At 42.7% G+C, this 13994-nt stretch overlaps 1 protein-coding gene across 3 annotated transcripts in view; it reads left to right on the forward strand.

Moving 5' to 3' along the window:
* The window catches only part of prex2 (phosphatidylinositol-3,4,5-trisphosphate-dependent Rac exchange factor 2), a gene marked incomplete at its 5' end in the record, with an annotated part of 81175 nt that overhangs the window by 36676 nt on the left and 30505 nt on the right, over positions 1–13994 (forward strand). For all 3 annotated transcript variants that reach the window (XM_079234165.1, XM_079234166.1, XM_079234167.1), the window contains 10 exons: positions 691–833; positions 1179–1271; positions 2139–2287; positions 2404–2489; positions 3940–4076; positions 5637–5754; positions 6369–6553; positions 8138–8299; positions 10591–10813; positions 10922–11129. In XM_079234165.1, the coding sequence (XP_079090291.1) occupies positions 691–833; positions 1179–1271; positions 2139–2287; positions 2404–2489; positions 3940–4076; positions 5637–5754; positions 6369–6553; positions 8138–8299; positions 10591–10813; positions 10922–11129 (1504 nt within the window). The remainder of the gene's footprint in view (positions 1–690; positions 834–1178; positions 1272–2138; positions 2288–2403; positions 2490–3939; positions 4077–5636; positions 5755–6368; positions 6554–8137; positions 8300–10590; positions 10814–10921; positions 11130–13994) is intronic.

Raw genomic sequence — 13994 nt, forward strand, 5'->3', positions numbered from 1 at the left:
TCATGCAATGAAAGTGGGGTCTCACTTTCTCTCACAATGTGTGTTTGTGCATATTGGGATACACAGTCTTACACTGCTTTGCTTTGGTTTGATGCATTTGGCATGCAACTAATAACGTTCAAAAGTCTTAACGTCATGAAAAATGCTTGATTAATCATTTCAATATATTCTAATTATGCACAGCACCATAATTATGCTGTTTCTCTAAGTGTAAGGAGTTGCACATATTCCAACTGTGCCCAAAAAAGAATGAACGCTCAAGAGAGTCAGGTTTTCAATAAACCATCAATAGGCAGACTGGGCCACTGAACTAGACCTTTTTTTAATTTGATGTGGTTTGAATGTGAATTGTAATGATGGTTTGATTGTGAATTGTAGTGATTTTATATGTTTTAGATTTAAAAAATCACATATACTATGACATGATTATCTAATTTGTAATTGGATTATAAAATGTTAAAGGGTTGTCTGCCCTCCCGCACGGCCATTGGTTTCCATTAATTTCATTACAATTTGGTTGTCAAAGTAATGCCAAAAGTACATAATACCGTTGAGGTTAAAAGCAGTTAAAAGATGTATAAACTTTCAAACACACTGGTTGCCAGAAATATGATTTTTCAGCAAGTTTATTGTCAGTTGTTTCTTTTTCTGACATTTACTCCGTTATGACTTTGCTGTTACCTCCTTCAGTGTTGGAAAAGAGTGAATTCAAGGACGAGCCCTTGTTGTTTCGTTTCTTCGCTGATGAGGAGATGGAGGGCTCCAACACCAAGCACAAACCTATGAAGCACGACCTGAAGATAGTTGAGAACGTCATCTCCAAGTCTCTCCTGGTGAGTGCCTGCTTATTGTCCTCCTTGGTGGCTTATTGATTGATTAGCCCCCATCCTGTCTAAAATACTATGACTTTGAAATAACGTACCCACAACTCGGAACAAACCAAAGGCACAGTAAATCATAAGGAAGCACACAGCTGTGAGAAGTAAAAGTCAAAACACTGCAAAAGTCCATTTTATACCTCAGTAAGCATTCTTTTCTAAGGCGTGAGCAAATACGACCATGGCTGCTATCTGTCCGTAGCAGTATCTGCTTCTGTTGTGTGTGTTTGTGCTCTGTGAAAGTGTCTCGGTCGGCTGGCTTGGGGTTTTTTGATGGGAGACGTGTTGTTTTTTTTCCAGATAAGGCCCAGTGATGGAGGCTCCGGCTTTACGCTTGAAGAGAGAAACAGAGTCCCCATCATCAAATCTGTAGAGAAAGGCTCCCCAGCTGAGGTGAGAACACACACACACACACACACACGCACATGCACACGCACACGCACACACTCACACTACATACATGCTTATTGAATGGTTTCCAATACTATGTCGGTATTAATACTTCTGATACGGGGTCCTTTCTGAGTGGATTTTCCTATTGTATAAATCCATATGATGTCTGTTGTAACAAAGTAGGGCCCAAAATCTAAGGGTGTTTTTGGCTGTATAGTTTTCAGACTGTGGTCCTGTGTATCCCCTCTGTAATTTAACATAATTCTGCTGCATTTGATTTTGTTTCCTCAAAGATATTCTGTAAAGCTGAGATGTCTTTATGGCAGATGGGCGTCAGCAGAAGCCTTTTCTTGTTAAAATGTGGTTCAATCATCAGTCATACAAAATCTAAACCTCTAACCTGCTTTATGGTTACCGGCACGGATGCTAACTTTAGACGCATTATCGTGCAGAAATGGAGCGCATTAAAGGCCACCATATCTTTGAGGTCTCCTTTGGTCTTTAGCTTTGATCTGCTAGATGAATATGGGACAGAGGAGTTTGAGGCAAATGTGATCAATATGAGCTCATGACCCATAATTCCCTCCAGCCCTGAAGTAGCACAAAATGAGTCTGTATGGTCTGGATTGCATACACGGTTGCTTTTAAACATTCAGTCTAGGTCAATTAAATCCACAACAGGGTCCAGCTGTATACTTATTGATGAAATATATCTCTGATGTCTATAAATTATATTGTCAGTTCTTATCCCAAAAAAGTTGACTTGAAGCTCAAAATGACAAACATTTCATTGTGATTCTGTATGACATTAAAAACTGATGCTTGACTTAGTATTTTTGGATCATCTGCTCTTTTCTCTTCTCTTAGATGGCTGGCCTGGAGGCGGGGAAGAAGTTATTTGCCATAAATGGAGACCTGGTGTTCCTCAGGCCTTTCTCTGAAGTGGAAGCTCTCCTTAGGCAGTGCTTTAACAGCAAGGGACCCCTCAGGGTGCTGGTTAGCACCAAGCCTAGAGAGTAAGTTAGTTCTACATATGCACATGCATTAATGTGTGCATACGTGTTACGGTAGGATCAATTAAAAATTGTCAGTATAATTTGTATCAGCTTAATTTTCCTCCTCTTGTCACCAGGACGATAAAGATCCCAGACTCCGCGGATGGGTTGGGTTTCCAGATTCGTGGCTTCGGCCCTTCTGTGGTCCATGCTGTTGGGAGAGGTAGGAGATCGCCACTTCTATCACTTGAGCTGTCTTGATTCATCGTGTTATTGGGGCACAGCTGGCGAGCAGATGCCGCGCCAGTATTGGTGGGTGTGCATGCCTTGGCCACAAGGGGCCAATTTTCCTCACTCATGCTCTTCATGGGGCTCAGCTGGTTGCTTCATGGTGCTGCCAAAACTGAGAATTAACTGGTTATCAGTATCTTTCCACATTACAACATTTTTTCCATGTACCTATTTATATATTTTTCTTAGTGGTTGAGTTGAGATTCCTGTGATGGAGATGCAGAGTCCCTGTTTTTCTCCGAACACAGCGTGTTTAGTAGCACTGCTATCGGGGCTGGCACAAGATAGGGTGCAATCAAAAAACAATCCCTGGCTTTGTCTGGCTGTTCTCAGGGCAATTGAGAAGGTTAAGCAATCTAAGTAGGATAGCAGGGTATAAATATGCTTGCCTGTGCTTGTGTGTGCATGGGTTGGCTTGATGATGTGGTTGCCTGGGAGCCTGCTGTGTGTTTAAGTAGATGCACTCATCCCAGAGACAGAGCTGATGATGTAGAAGGTGTCTGATCTCTTGGGTTGTCATAACAGCTGGTGTCTGAGGTCAACAAGAGCAGGTAATATCAATTAAAGGGAGAGAAACAGAGAGACAGGAAGAGGTGAGACAAGGAGAAGGAGCCATTAATTAAATTAACTACATTTTAACTTTGTGGTACCAGTTCTAGCCAGGCTAGCCAAGGCCAGTCATGTCCACAATAGTGCTAATAAGAAAATGTTAACGCTTCAAAACACACATCTGCTCACCAGATTTTTTTCCCCCCAATGAGCAACCAACCAGAGTTACCAGCGCTATTGGTTATTGTATTATATCAGTCAAAGCAATGTCCCTATCTTATTGACTGTATCCTGTTTTTCTGTTCTATTATTAAATCCAGTGGACTTGTCTGTTGACATACTTTCTTACTACACTTAAAGCAGTAAAGCTCAATATAGTCATCCTTACAATACCAAGCGAGAGGAGTACAGATTCTGTATATTGCAGTGTGAGGTTTGCATGGTGTATACTTAAGGAGCTATGAAAACAAACGGGAGGAATATTTAGTCTGCCATGCACTTCCTTCTGATAGCTGTAAACCTTGAAGTTCTCTTACAGTATGGTCTGAATCACATCCCTCAGAGGGATCCTCGTCTACTCTAGATAAACAACTTCCCTCCTCTCCACGCTCTCTCTCACACTCCTCCTGAGCTGCCAAAACAGGAAACACAGATGTAAATACAAAGAAGAAAAAGGAATGTTGTTCAACACAATTTTGTGCACAGGATGTGGAAGATGTTTTGGGATGTGCTGGTATTTGTTTCATCGTGATGCAGCTCCTACCTGTATGATAACGTGCAGCAGTAATTGCCCTATAGACGACTCTCCTTTCTCTTTTCTTGTCTCATGCCAGGCACGGTGGCAGCCATCGCCGGCCTCCACCCGGGCCAGTGCATCATCAAGGTGAACGGCATCAACGTAAGCAAGGAGAGCCACGCCAGCGTCATCGCTCATGTCACCGCGTGCAGGAAGTACCGTCGACCCACACAGGTGAGACGGGGTGAGAGGAATTGACAGGAAGAAGGGAACCTGACTAGACGCTGCAGTTTTCCAACCGTTTTAATTCAGGGGGGAAATGTTGACTCAATATTTAGGTTATAAATCATGTATACTATGAACATTTAAAAAATACCTGTAAGAAAAGATTATTTACTTTCTGCAATTATGTTTGATTTGGAGGGCAAACTTTAATTTCCTATGAACTCACTGGTAGAATTTCATTTTCTTTGAATTGTATGTGTGAGTGATCATGAAAACAACAAAAGGTACAAAAAGAGGGGAAACAATGACGAGTTGACCGTGAGAAAGAACATAGCAGACAGACGTCTTAGCTCCCGGTTACCTTAATATCTCTCTTTCGCTCTCTCTGACTCCCTCCTTCCTTCTCTTGGCTCATTACGCAGAAATAATAGTAGTTTTGGCTCCTCCAGCACTGACCTCCGGCTCACAGCGGTGTGCCTGCTGTGGGAGACTGGCAGGCTGCAGAGAGGTGGGAAAGGATCTGGGGGTGGCTGGAGCTCAGTGTGGGTGAGAGGGAGGTAAAAGATGGAGGGCAGGTCAGCCAAGTTTTTTTCTTTTTCCTGAAAGAGTGGTTGACAGCAGTGTAGGGGGAGAGAGCAGGCGCAGTCCACCTGTTGGAAGGTGGGAAAATTGGGTGAAAATAGAAACCCAAGGGTGTGTGAATAGTGTGAGTTAGTGTAGTGTGTCACTATAATTGAGCCCCGCTGGGACTTCAGGCTTAATGAAGCACTTCAGGGTTCCAACATGAGTGGAGATCTGGTTTACATCAAGTATGGATGTAGAGTAACCACCCTCTTTCTCTTTCTTTGTCCCTTTCTCTTTGGTGTGTGTGTGTGTGTGTGTGTGTGTGTGTGTGTGTGTGTGTGTGTGTGTGTGTGTGTGTGTGTGTGTGTGTCCGCCCACCCGCCTGCGCGTTCGTGGTTGTACACTCGGAACACCACAGACCAGTAGGCAGGCACAGCATGTAGCCTTGGCAGAAAACCCACTGGGGGCTTGCTGTGTAGACGAGAGAACAGCCTGCAACACAAGGCTGTGTTGCAGGCTGAGAGTGGGTTGATGATATTGGCATGAGTTTGAGTTTTGAGTCTTACCAAGCACCGTGTTTCCATATGTTTGTGACGGCTTCTCGCTGTATGCCCTGCCAACCCAACTGCAACGCTGTACACCATATCTGGGCAGAATCAGCTTAACATGCTGCATGAAACCCACACACGTACACACACGCACACGCACACACCAGTGTATTCAGATCTTTATTTGTCCTCATCTCCCGTCTATAGCAATAGAAATGCCACCTGTTGAGCATGAGTGATGCTACAATACACTGATTTGTGTTGACAGTTTTGCGCATGAGTGACTGTAATGTTTCCAGACAATTTAATTCAGTTTAATAGAAGTTCAAAGTATGAATAGAAAGAAATCTTCTTTCTATTCTTTCTAGGGACTAAACATCTTGTTTTATATGTTTTATGCTGCGGTACAAAAACATTGTATTAAACTTCTTAATTCCAATATAATAATCCTTTGCAGCAAGACACTATAAAGTGGGTGTACAACAACAGTGAGAGCGCACAGGAGGACAACCAGACAACAAACCAGAAACCGACCCCTGAGGAGAATGGAGACGGCTTCGAGTGTAAAGTAGAAGGTGACCACACACGCTCACAATTAACTGCAACAGGAATCAGTTAAAAATAAATTCAGCTGAAGGTGTTTGTGGATGTCACACAGGCTTGTTCGCGGGAACGCAAGTCCATCGCCCTCTCTACTTAACAAGTCAGACGGAGCGCCTAACAGGCTCATCTGGAGTGTGTTAGTCGGTGAACAGCCGCCCCCTCTGGCTCATCAAGTGTTAATTCCCTCCTACAATTTATGGATCCCAATAAGAAAGTTAAACAGGAAAGCTATTCCCCTCGTAGCAAACAGCCATGGAGCAGGATTTATTGCCCTATTAAGTCATCGCGTTAGCAAAGAGCTGGTTAACTTAATACTCTTGGAATTGCACATCATTTTAGGAGGGTTGTGGAGGGAAGCCATGTGCGGAGGGTCTTCCTCTAAAATGAACTGCAGATTTGGTGGTCTGAGACCTCCTACAGTGCAGAGAGTGCGATTATGATCAAATTTGTTTGTGGTAAAGATAGAGATCCTTTGTGTTTATCACAGAACATGATACAGTACATACTTTTTCTGATTTGTGCTGCCAGTTAACAGAGATCTGTTTCATCACCGTCGCTTCATTCTCTTGCGTTTCTCTCATCTCAGAGGTGATGGACAAATTCAACACCATAGCCATCATCGACGGTAAGAAGGACCACGTCAGTTTGACCGTAGACAACGTCCAGCTGGAGTACGGAGTGATGTACGAGTATGACAGCACAGCCGGCATCAAGTGTCACGTACTGGAAAAGATGGTCGAACCAAAGGGATTCTTCAGCCTCACTGCGAAGGTATTCTATGCTGCAGTTAGTAGGATGAATGATGCAACCTAATATCTATATAATGATATATTACGACATGATGAGTACCAGTTGTTTTTTGGGGCTATGGCCAAAATAGAATAAAGTGGCTATGTGCTGTATGCACCGTATATAATGGGAACTTATACTCAACAGAAAATATAATCACAGAAAGTGGGATCGAGGCTGACAGCTCATTTTTGTCCCAGTGGGTAATCTAGTTCGACTAATGGCAATTACTTTTATTATCATTCTAACTGTTTAATCCTTACTGGCTGTGGATGGCAGTGAGAAAAAGAGAGGGAAAGTTTTATTAACTTCTGAGTGATTAACATTGCTGTTGGGGTTTATCACCTCAGAGCTGAGCCACGCTTGATGAGGGAGAACAATACAGACGTAAACAAACCATGACAAGCTTCTGTATCACACCAGGTTGCAGAGTAACAGTAGATGATTACGACAAGTCGTCGTTTTTCTTTGTTTGTGCTGCTTGGATGAAAGTGAATTCTCAGTCGCATTTGTAATCTATCAGATTTCTGACTGATAATTCAGATGAACTTTGTCGTGACATTTTTCTCGAAGTTTGAAATGTCATAATGCAATTGTTTGTGTTTTGAATACTTTGGCACAGACGGATACAGCTAACAGCCCTCCTGCTGTGTGGATTCAGGGGCTTGGTGCTTGTTAAAACTGACAGCTTTATTTTAGTCCTGTTAGTTCCCAGCTGTGTTAAATGCATGCTTTTTTCATCCCAGCAGTGATGTTCACAGAATGATCTCTATTGATTTAAGATACACGGAGAAAAGAAGATTCACTCCGACATGAATGCACACATGCTGGTGTGGAAAATAAAGAGCAGTTTGCAGCATCTTTCTGCTTAAAACCACGATGAACAACATCTCTTATTCGTGGTAAATTAGCAGAGATTGCAAGTTGGTTTCTAGATTTACAGCCCTTGTGCTGTAACGTCTTTAAAAGCATCTTAAATGAAACCCAATGACATGCACAGAAATAAAACTTGCCATATCTCTTCCGACTATAAGTCGTTTCCCCACTCCTCCAAACTGAAAGTAATTTTAGCATTATTGTAACCATCTGCCCCAGATGTCCTCTGAGATCTGTGTGATGTTGAATTTTAATATTGGGAACGCTGTCGGGGCACATGGGTTTTCTTGTGCTTCAGTCTCTTCCTGCTGTTACATTTCCTCCCCTGCTTTTCCCTCTCCTCCACTGGGCATCTCATTAAGACGGCTCAGAGATGTGTGTCTCTCTTCCTCCTCATATCTAATCTCTGATCTGGAAAGTTAGAGTTGACATACGTACAGCATATGTATTGCAATCTGGGTTTATCTCCATGGCTTAATGAATAGCACATGGGGAATTTACATACCGGTTTAACTGCTCATGAAATGCTGTTGAAGAATCCACTCTCCAGCCAAATTCTATTTTCTTTTCCAATTTAAAGAAAAGCCTGGTAATTTATTTACATCCCACTATTGGTTCCAAAAAGGATGTTTAGAGGCATTTGCGTATCAGTTAATCATCGCTGCCTTTGTTTGCCCTTTCTCTGACTAGATCCTGGAGGCGCTGGCGCGTAATGATGATACGCTGGTGCAGATGTGTGGCAGGTTGAGTTCCAGCTGTGATGTGATCCCAGAGGAGCTGCAGGTACGCTTCACCGCCATGTGTGGTGAGAGGGTGGAGCACATCAACCGGCGTATCACCAACTACAGAAAGGTAACGAAGAGGCTCTTCATCACACTCTCTGCTCTGTATGATTTTTGACTCCAACATGATGTATAGTTTTAAGCAGCGTAGAACCATGAAAATGTACTCTGTCGTCTGCAAGAGACACAGGATGCAGCTGGTGTAGAAACACCACTATTACATAGTTTTAGCTTTGTGGTTCCACTATGTGGTTCTTTTCCTAAAAGAAAGTTGAAATCCTGCTGAATTAATTCAACGATCGTTGTGTTAAAAGTTTTATAATGACCTCCACCGCACACTGAGTGAAATTTGAAAAAACTCCTTTACATGGGTTTAACAAATTTCCCCCTGAGGATGAATACAGTATATATATATATATATATATATATATATATATATATATATATATATATATATATATATATATATATATATATATATATATCTAAAAAGGGCAAGGGAGAAAAACACACTGAATTTACACAAGAGACATAGATTGATGCTTGTTTTGTCACTGCACAGGCATCAACATGTCAGAGTGCATCAAACCAATGACACACCGCAAACGCAAGTGTCAGAATCCGAAGCCTCCTGCACTAAAATGTTATCAGTTGTTACTGAACTGAGACTGAAGAAGAAATACTTATCCAAGATGTCTGTCATTTCTGTCAACTTTGAGAATGTGTGTGCAATATGTCGTATTATCTGGTGTTTGTAATTAGGTTGCAGCTGGTTGTTGATGGAGCCATAGTATTTTCATCACTTTTCATTCACATCTGTAAGCATGTGTCTATAGGCCTAACATCCCATTGTGTGCAAAAGTGTGTGAGAGGGAAAAAGGAAAAGATCTGCCTCAACATTAGAGTGGGCCTTGGATTAATTACCAGTCACTTATAAATAGCCATGCACAGGCACAGGCATAGTCACAGTCAGGACTTTTGTTGTGCAAGAGCCTCTCCTGCACTGGAGCATTCTTTCTCAGACCCAAAGAGGGAACAAGAGGTGGGGGTTAATAGTGAAAGAATAAAAGAAGGAGGAAGAAATAAGAGAGAGGAAGGATGAAAGAGGGATGACACATAGACAGAAAGACAGAACAGACAGATGTTAACCTGAGGCCTGGAAATAAGAGTCCCCAAACCTCTGGAGACGAGAGATATGGTGAGACTCCTCAGACTCAAGAGAAGGTCAGCTCGTGGTCCATCTGGAGCATATCATCTCGCTCGGAGCAGAAGCTTCTTACTCCAGCTATCTGAGAGAACCGGGAAGGCATGTTTGGTTTAAGTTCGTTAGCTGACATGCACATTATGTTATGCTTATGTTGCTTGACAGCCCAAGTTACTAAAAAGCGATCCGATGGATTATACCATCTGCCGTGTAACGTCCAAGACAGGATGCAGGCCCTGTGATGGGGGGTTCAAGGAAAGTGCAACCAAATGTTGCATAGAAAAAAATTTGCTTGTGATATTCTGTATCGGATCTTTTGGATCCAAGCAGTCCGTCGGGCTCCCTTGAGTTTTGTATGTAGATGCTATCTTGTGGAACGGTCAGGAAGTTTCCTTGCACAGCAGGGTTGCATGGAGTTAAATATGACTACAGCATTAAGCCACCTGGGAAGACATTTCTCATTTCACAATGTACACAGGATTCATGTGCTGGTAACTTATCTGAACAGAATAATGATGAAAATAAACAGTTTCTCCTCAACAAATTAAAAACATGAACATGCCCAAATTAAATTAACAAAATTATAAAAATATTTTTATCTTCTAATCTCATAACATGAGGATATGAGTTTAATTACATTGACATCAATTTAAATAATAACCGTTATGTTGGAGTCTGGAGTTATTCACTTATGTGAGCAATGACGATGTTATGTGCCTGTCTTGAATCTTTCCTTTGGGTTAAATATTTGAACTGCCACATAAAAGATGAGGAATGTAGGAAATGTACATTTATGTGAGTTTGTTATTTTCTCATAGCGCCATCTGTCATGTGTATGAAACTAAATGATACATTTAGTTCACAGACATTCTTTGGCGTGGTTCACATAGAGCCTTTTATTCTTGTGCACGTCAGCTACATAATGCTAAGATTCATACTTGTGAAGTGTGTATCTTCTAAAATTCTCATTTAAATCCTTATTACCCACCTTTACCCAATACGATGTATTATAAACCTACCAGTCAATATCATAGGATAGCATTATCTGCAGTATATGCTATTATAGTGCAAGATCTCTGCCAATATTTGTATCAAATTATCTTTTTACTGTGCTATCTCTAAACCATATGCATGTCTCTTTTTCTACTGTATGGCAGTTTGCGCGGGTCCTGAAGAACAGAGCGTGGCCCACCTTTAAGCAGGCTAAAGCCAAGGTGTCCCCCCTCCATAGCAGCGACTTTTGCCCCACAAACTGCCATATCAATGTGATGGAGGTGTCCTACCCAAAGACCACCACCTCTCTGGGTAGTGCCTTTGGTGTGCAGCTGGACAACAGGAAGAACACGCTGGAGAAGGGAGGACGCAGCAGTGCTGAGCAGGGTGAGAGAGGACCGGGTTCACAGTAGAATAATGCTGAATAATAAATCCAAATCTGTTCGGAATTTACACTTTTGCTCTTTCTTTTCTGACATGTTTGTGTTGCCTTAGGTAAGCTCAACCCCATGGTTAATGTCCAGTATACCATCACCACGATGGCCGCACCATCAGGTCATAGCCTGGGCAGGACGGAGGGTCACGGCCTTCGCTTCCTGTTAAGAGAGGAAGACCTTCTCACCCTGGACTCTTACCAGAAACTCCTCTACAAACTCACCATGACTGTCAAGGAGATGGAGACGCACGGCGCCCATATTCATGAGTGAGTTTATGTACATACTGTACTTACATACTGTATATACAACATCTGTACCTGAATGTAGAGTGGTCAAGCTATTACACACACACACACACACACACACACACACACACACACACACACACACACACACACAGCCAAGCAACACATGTTTACGTCCTCATATGCACCATCGCATGCAAATCCTTCCCATGTGAGTCACAGTGTTACATTTCCTTGAGATTTATCTATCCGAACAGATTTCTCACGAATTGCAAAACAAATGGTGAAATTGATATATTTTTTTAAACCCTTCAAATGACTTTTAATGCGTCCGCGAAAGCCGCGGTACGAAGCAAGGGAATTTCACACAAATGTGTAATAGGGCAAAACAAATGAAGTGATGATATTTTGGACAGATATGTATTTAAACTAATATTCGACTTCTTGGAGGAGGCACACAGGCGCGAGGAGGTAACTCTTGTTGTTTATGTCGACATAAGACACCCTCCCGCCAATTCTGTTCCACTTGATTTGAAATTCCCTTTGGAACCAGATTGCCTCGTATAACACTCTGTAACTTTAGCAGCTTGCTTGGTCAACGCACTGCATCTGGCACTTGGCGGGCATACACTTAGGTCATTACTCTAGCACCTGTGTGTGTGTGTGTGTGTGTGTGTGTGTGTGTGTGTGTGTGTGTGTGTGTGTGTGTGTGTGTGTGTGCTAGAGAGAGGGAGAGAGAGAGATAGAGACAGGGGGAAATGGAGAAATGGAGAAAACAGAAACAAGTTTTGGTGGTTTTCTCTCAACCATGCGTCTGCACAATTTGTGCACAAAGGTATGCCCACGCTTCATTTATGCTCTGGATTTTAAACCTGATATGGAATGTGTGTGTGTGTGTGTGTGTGTGTGTGTGTGTTAGATCAGTATTTCCTGGCTTGACTCGGTGTTCAGCATGGTCGCCGGGTTAATTGTTAGGAGGCACACAAGGTCATGGAAAAGGAAATGGGAACCACTGCTCCAGTTCTACTTCCCCAACCCCCAAACAGGAAATACAATCTCTATGATGTAAAGGGTGTGTCATTAGGCCAGGTGCCCTCTGGAAATGGCATTAACCAACAATGGAACACTGATATATGCATGCACAGTATTTAGAAATGCACAAACACACACACACACACACACACACACACACACACACACACACACACACACACACACACACACACACACACACACACACACACATTTGTTTTATGTGTGTAAAACCTCTAAAATGATGTTAGCACCTCTTTAAAAAAAAAATATATACTTTCCTCCACTTGGTTATTATTGGTGGACAGCTGACTTATGTTTGATGAATCTTCAGATGATCATTAGATTGATTGAGTCATAAGTCTCCTCAGCCAAGGCGGCAGCATTCGGTGAATTAAAAGTCCACAGCAGGGCTCTGATGCCGGAGTCTGGACAAACTTGTCATGCTCCTGTCGGCGCCAATTAGTGGAATCGTATCCACAAGCTTTCAAATGGTCCGAGACACAGCTAGTGAGGAGATAATGACCTCTACCATCCGCTATCTGTTTAAACATGCGGACGTACACACACATGCACACTTCAGGAGCTCGTTAGGAGTGAGCTGTGGTGGTGGGTTTGAGTGTTTCACAGGAGTGGAACTAATATGGGTTGTGTAGCTCGTCTCTGCAGTCTGGAGGGCTTTGCTCTGACCTCTGTGGGTGTGTTCAACACCCCCGAGCACTTCATTATGTTAGTATGCATATTAACCTGTTCGTCGACTCGGGGTCACTACTACTACATACTCTGTGATTCCTCTCATAGCGCTCCTTTATTTTTGTGCCTCTTTGTCCTGTCTCATTTCCTCGATGACTTGCTTTCTACACATCCGCCTGCACACTTAAACGCAGACATTCTTCACTCTCTGTGTCTCTTTCTCTTTCTGTACTGGGTGTGCCTAACTTTGGCAGCACAACTTCCTAATGATTTAATAATGAACTGAAGTGGCCATTTTTATGAGGGGTCTTTTGGTGATGTCGAACGCAACCCCCTGTGTTCTTAACCCAAAATCAGGAGAGGAAGTCTAAGGTACACTCGTCAGAGATTAGAAATATCCTCAAGTAATTTAGGAAAAGAAAACATGACATATAATGACGTTACTTAAATTCTTGGCTGATTCTGGAGGAATCCATTTTGAGGCAGCGACCTGTGAACCTTTGTCTCGGGGGCCACAGATTAAGGGTCACAGCTGTGTGAGGACGTGCCTCGCACAAGGGCTTGCTTTATATCAGGACCTCCTCCCTTCCTGGATTTCCTCCTCCATTTTAACACACTTTCCTTATTCTGTGCACATTATTAATACTGTCCTGATTGGCAGCGGTTTCTATAGGGTCTCATGACTTATTTAACTCAGTGTGGATCAAAGCATGCAAATATCAAGACACTGCCTGATGCAGAGCTTTGTAATGCAGATGCACTTATAGATGCGGCATGAAAGAAGGCAATTGATGTCTAATGGTTTAATGTGTCGAAGTGGGTTAAAGAGCTTCCTGTGGGAGATTAAGAGATCTTTCTGATTGCTTGCGATAAGCAGTGTTTTTCTTTGGCCTTCTCTTTTGCGTTCTGTTTTTTTCCCCCTCTTCCTCTCTCGGTTGAAGTCCCCTCTCTGATCCATTCATTGTTATTCTCCCTTGCTCCCTCCAATAGTTTGTGCCCCAAAGGCCCCAAACGGCGCTCACTTCTTTATTAACCAATAGCCAATCACAGAGCCTGGAGAGCTTCTCCATGGCGATGGAATGCCTCTCTGCTTTGGAGGGGCATTGTGGTTGCTCCTGGAGTGGACCATAATGAGGGCATCTCTGTGGCCCAGTCAGCCCA

Source organism: Taurulus bubalis (genome assembly GCF_910589615.1).
Source record: "Taurulus bubalis genome assembly, chromosome: 18".
NCBI lineage: Eukaryota > Metazoa > Chordata > Actinopteri > Perciformes > Cottidae > Taurulus > Taurulus bubalis.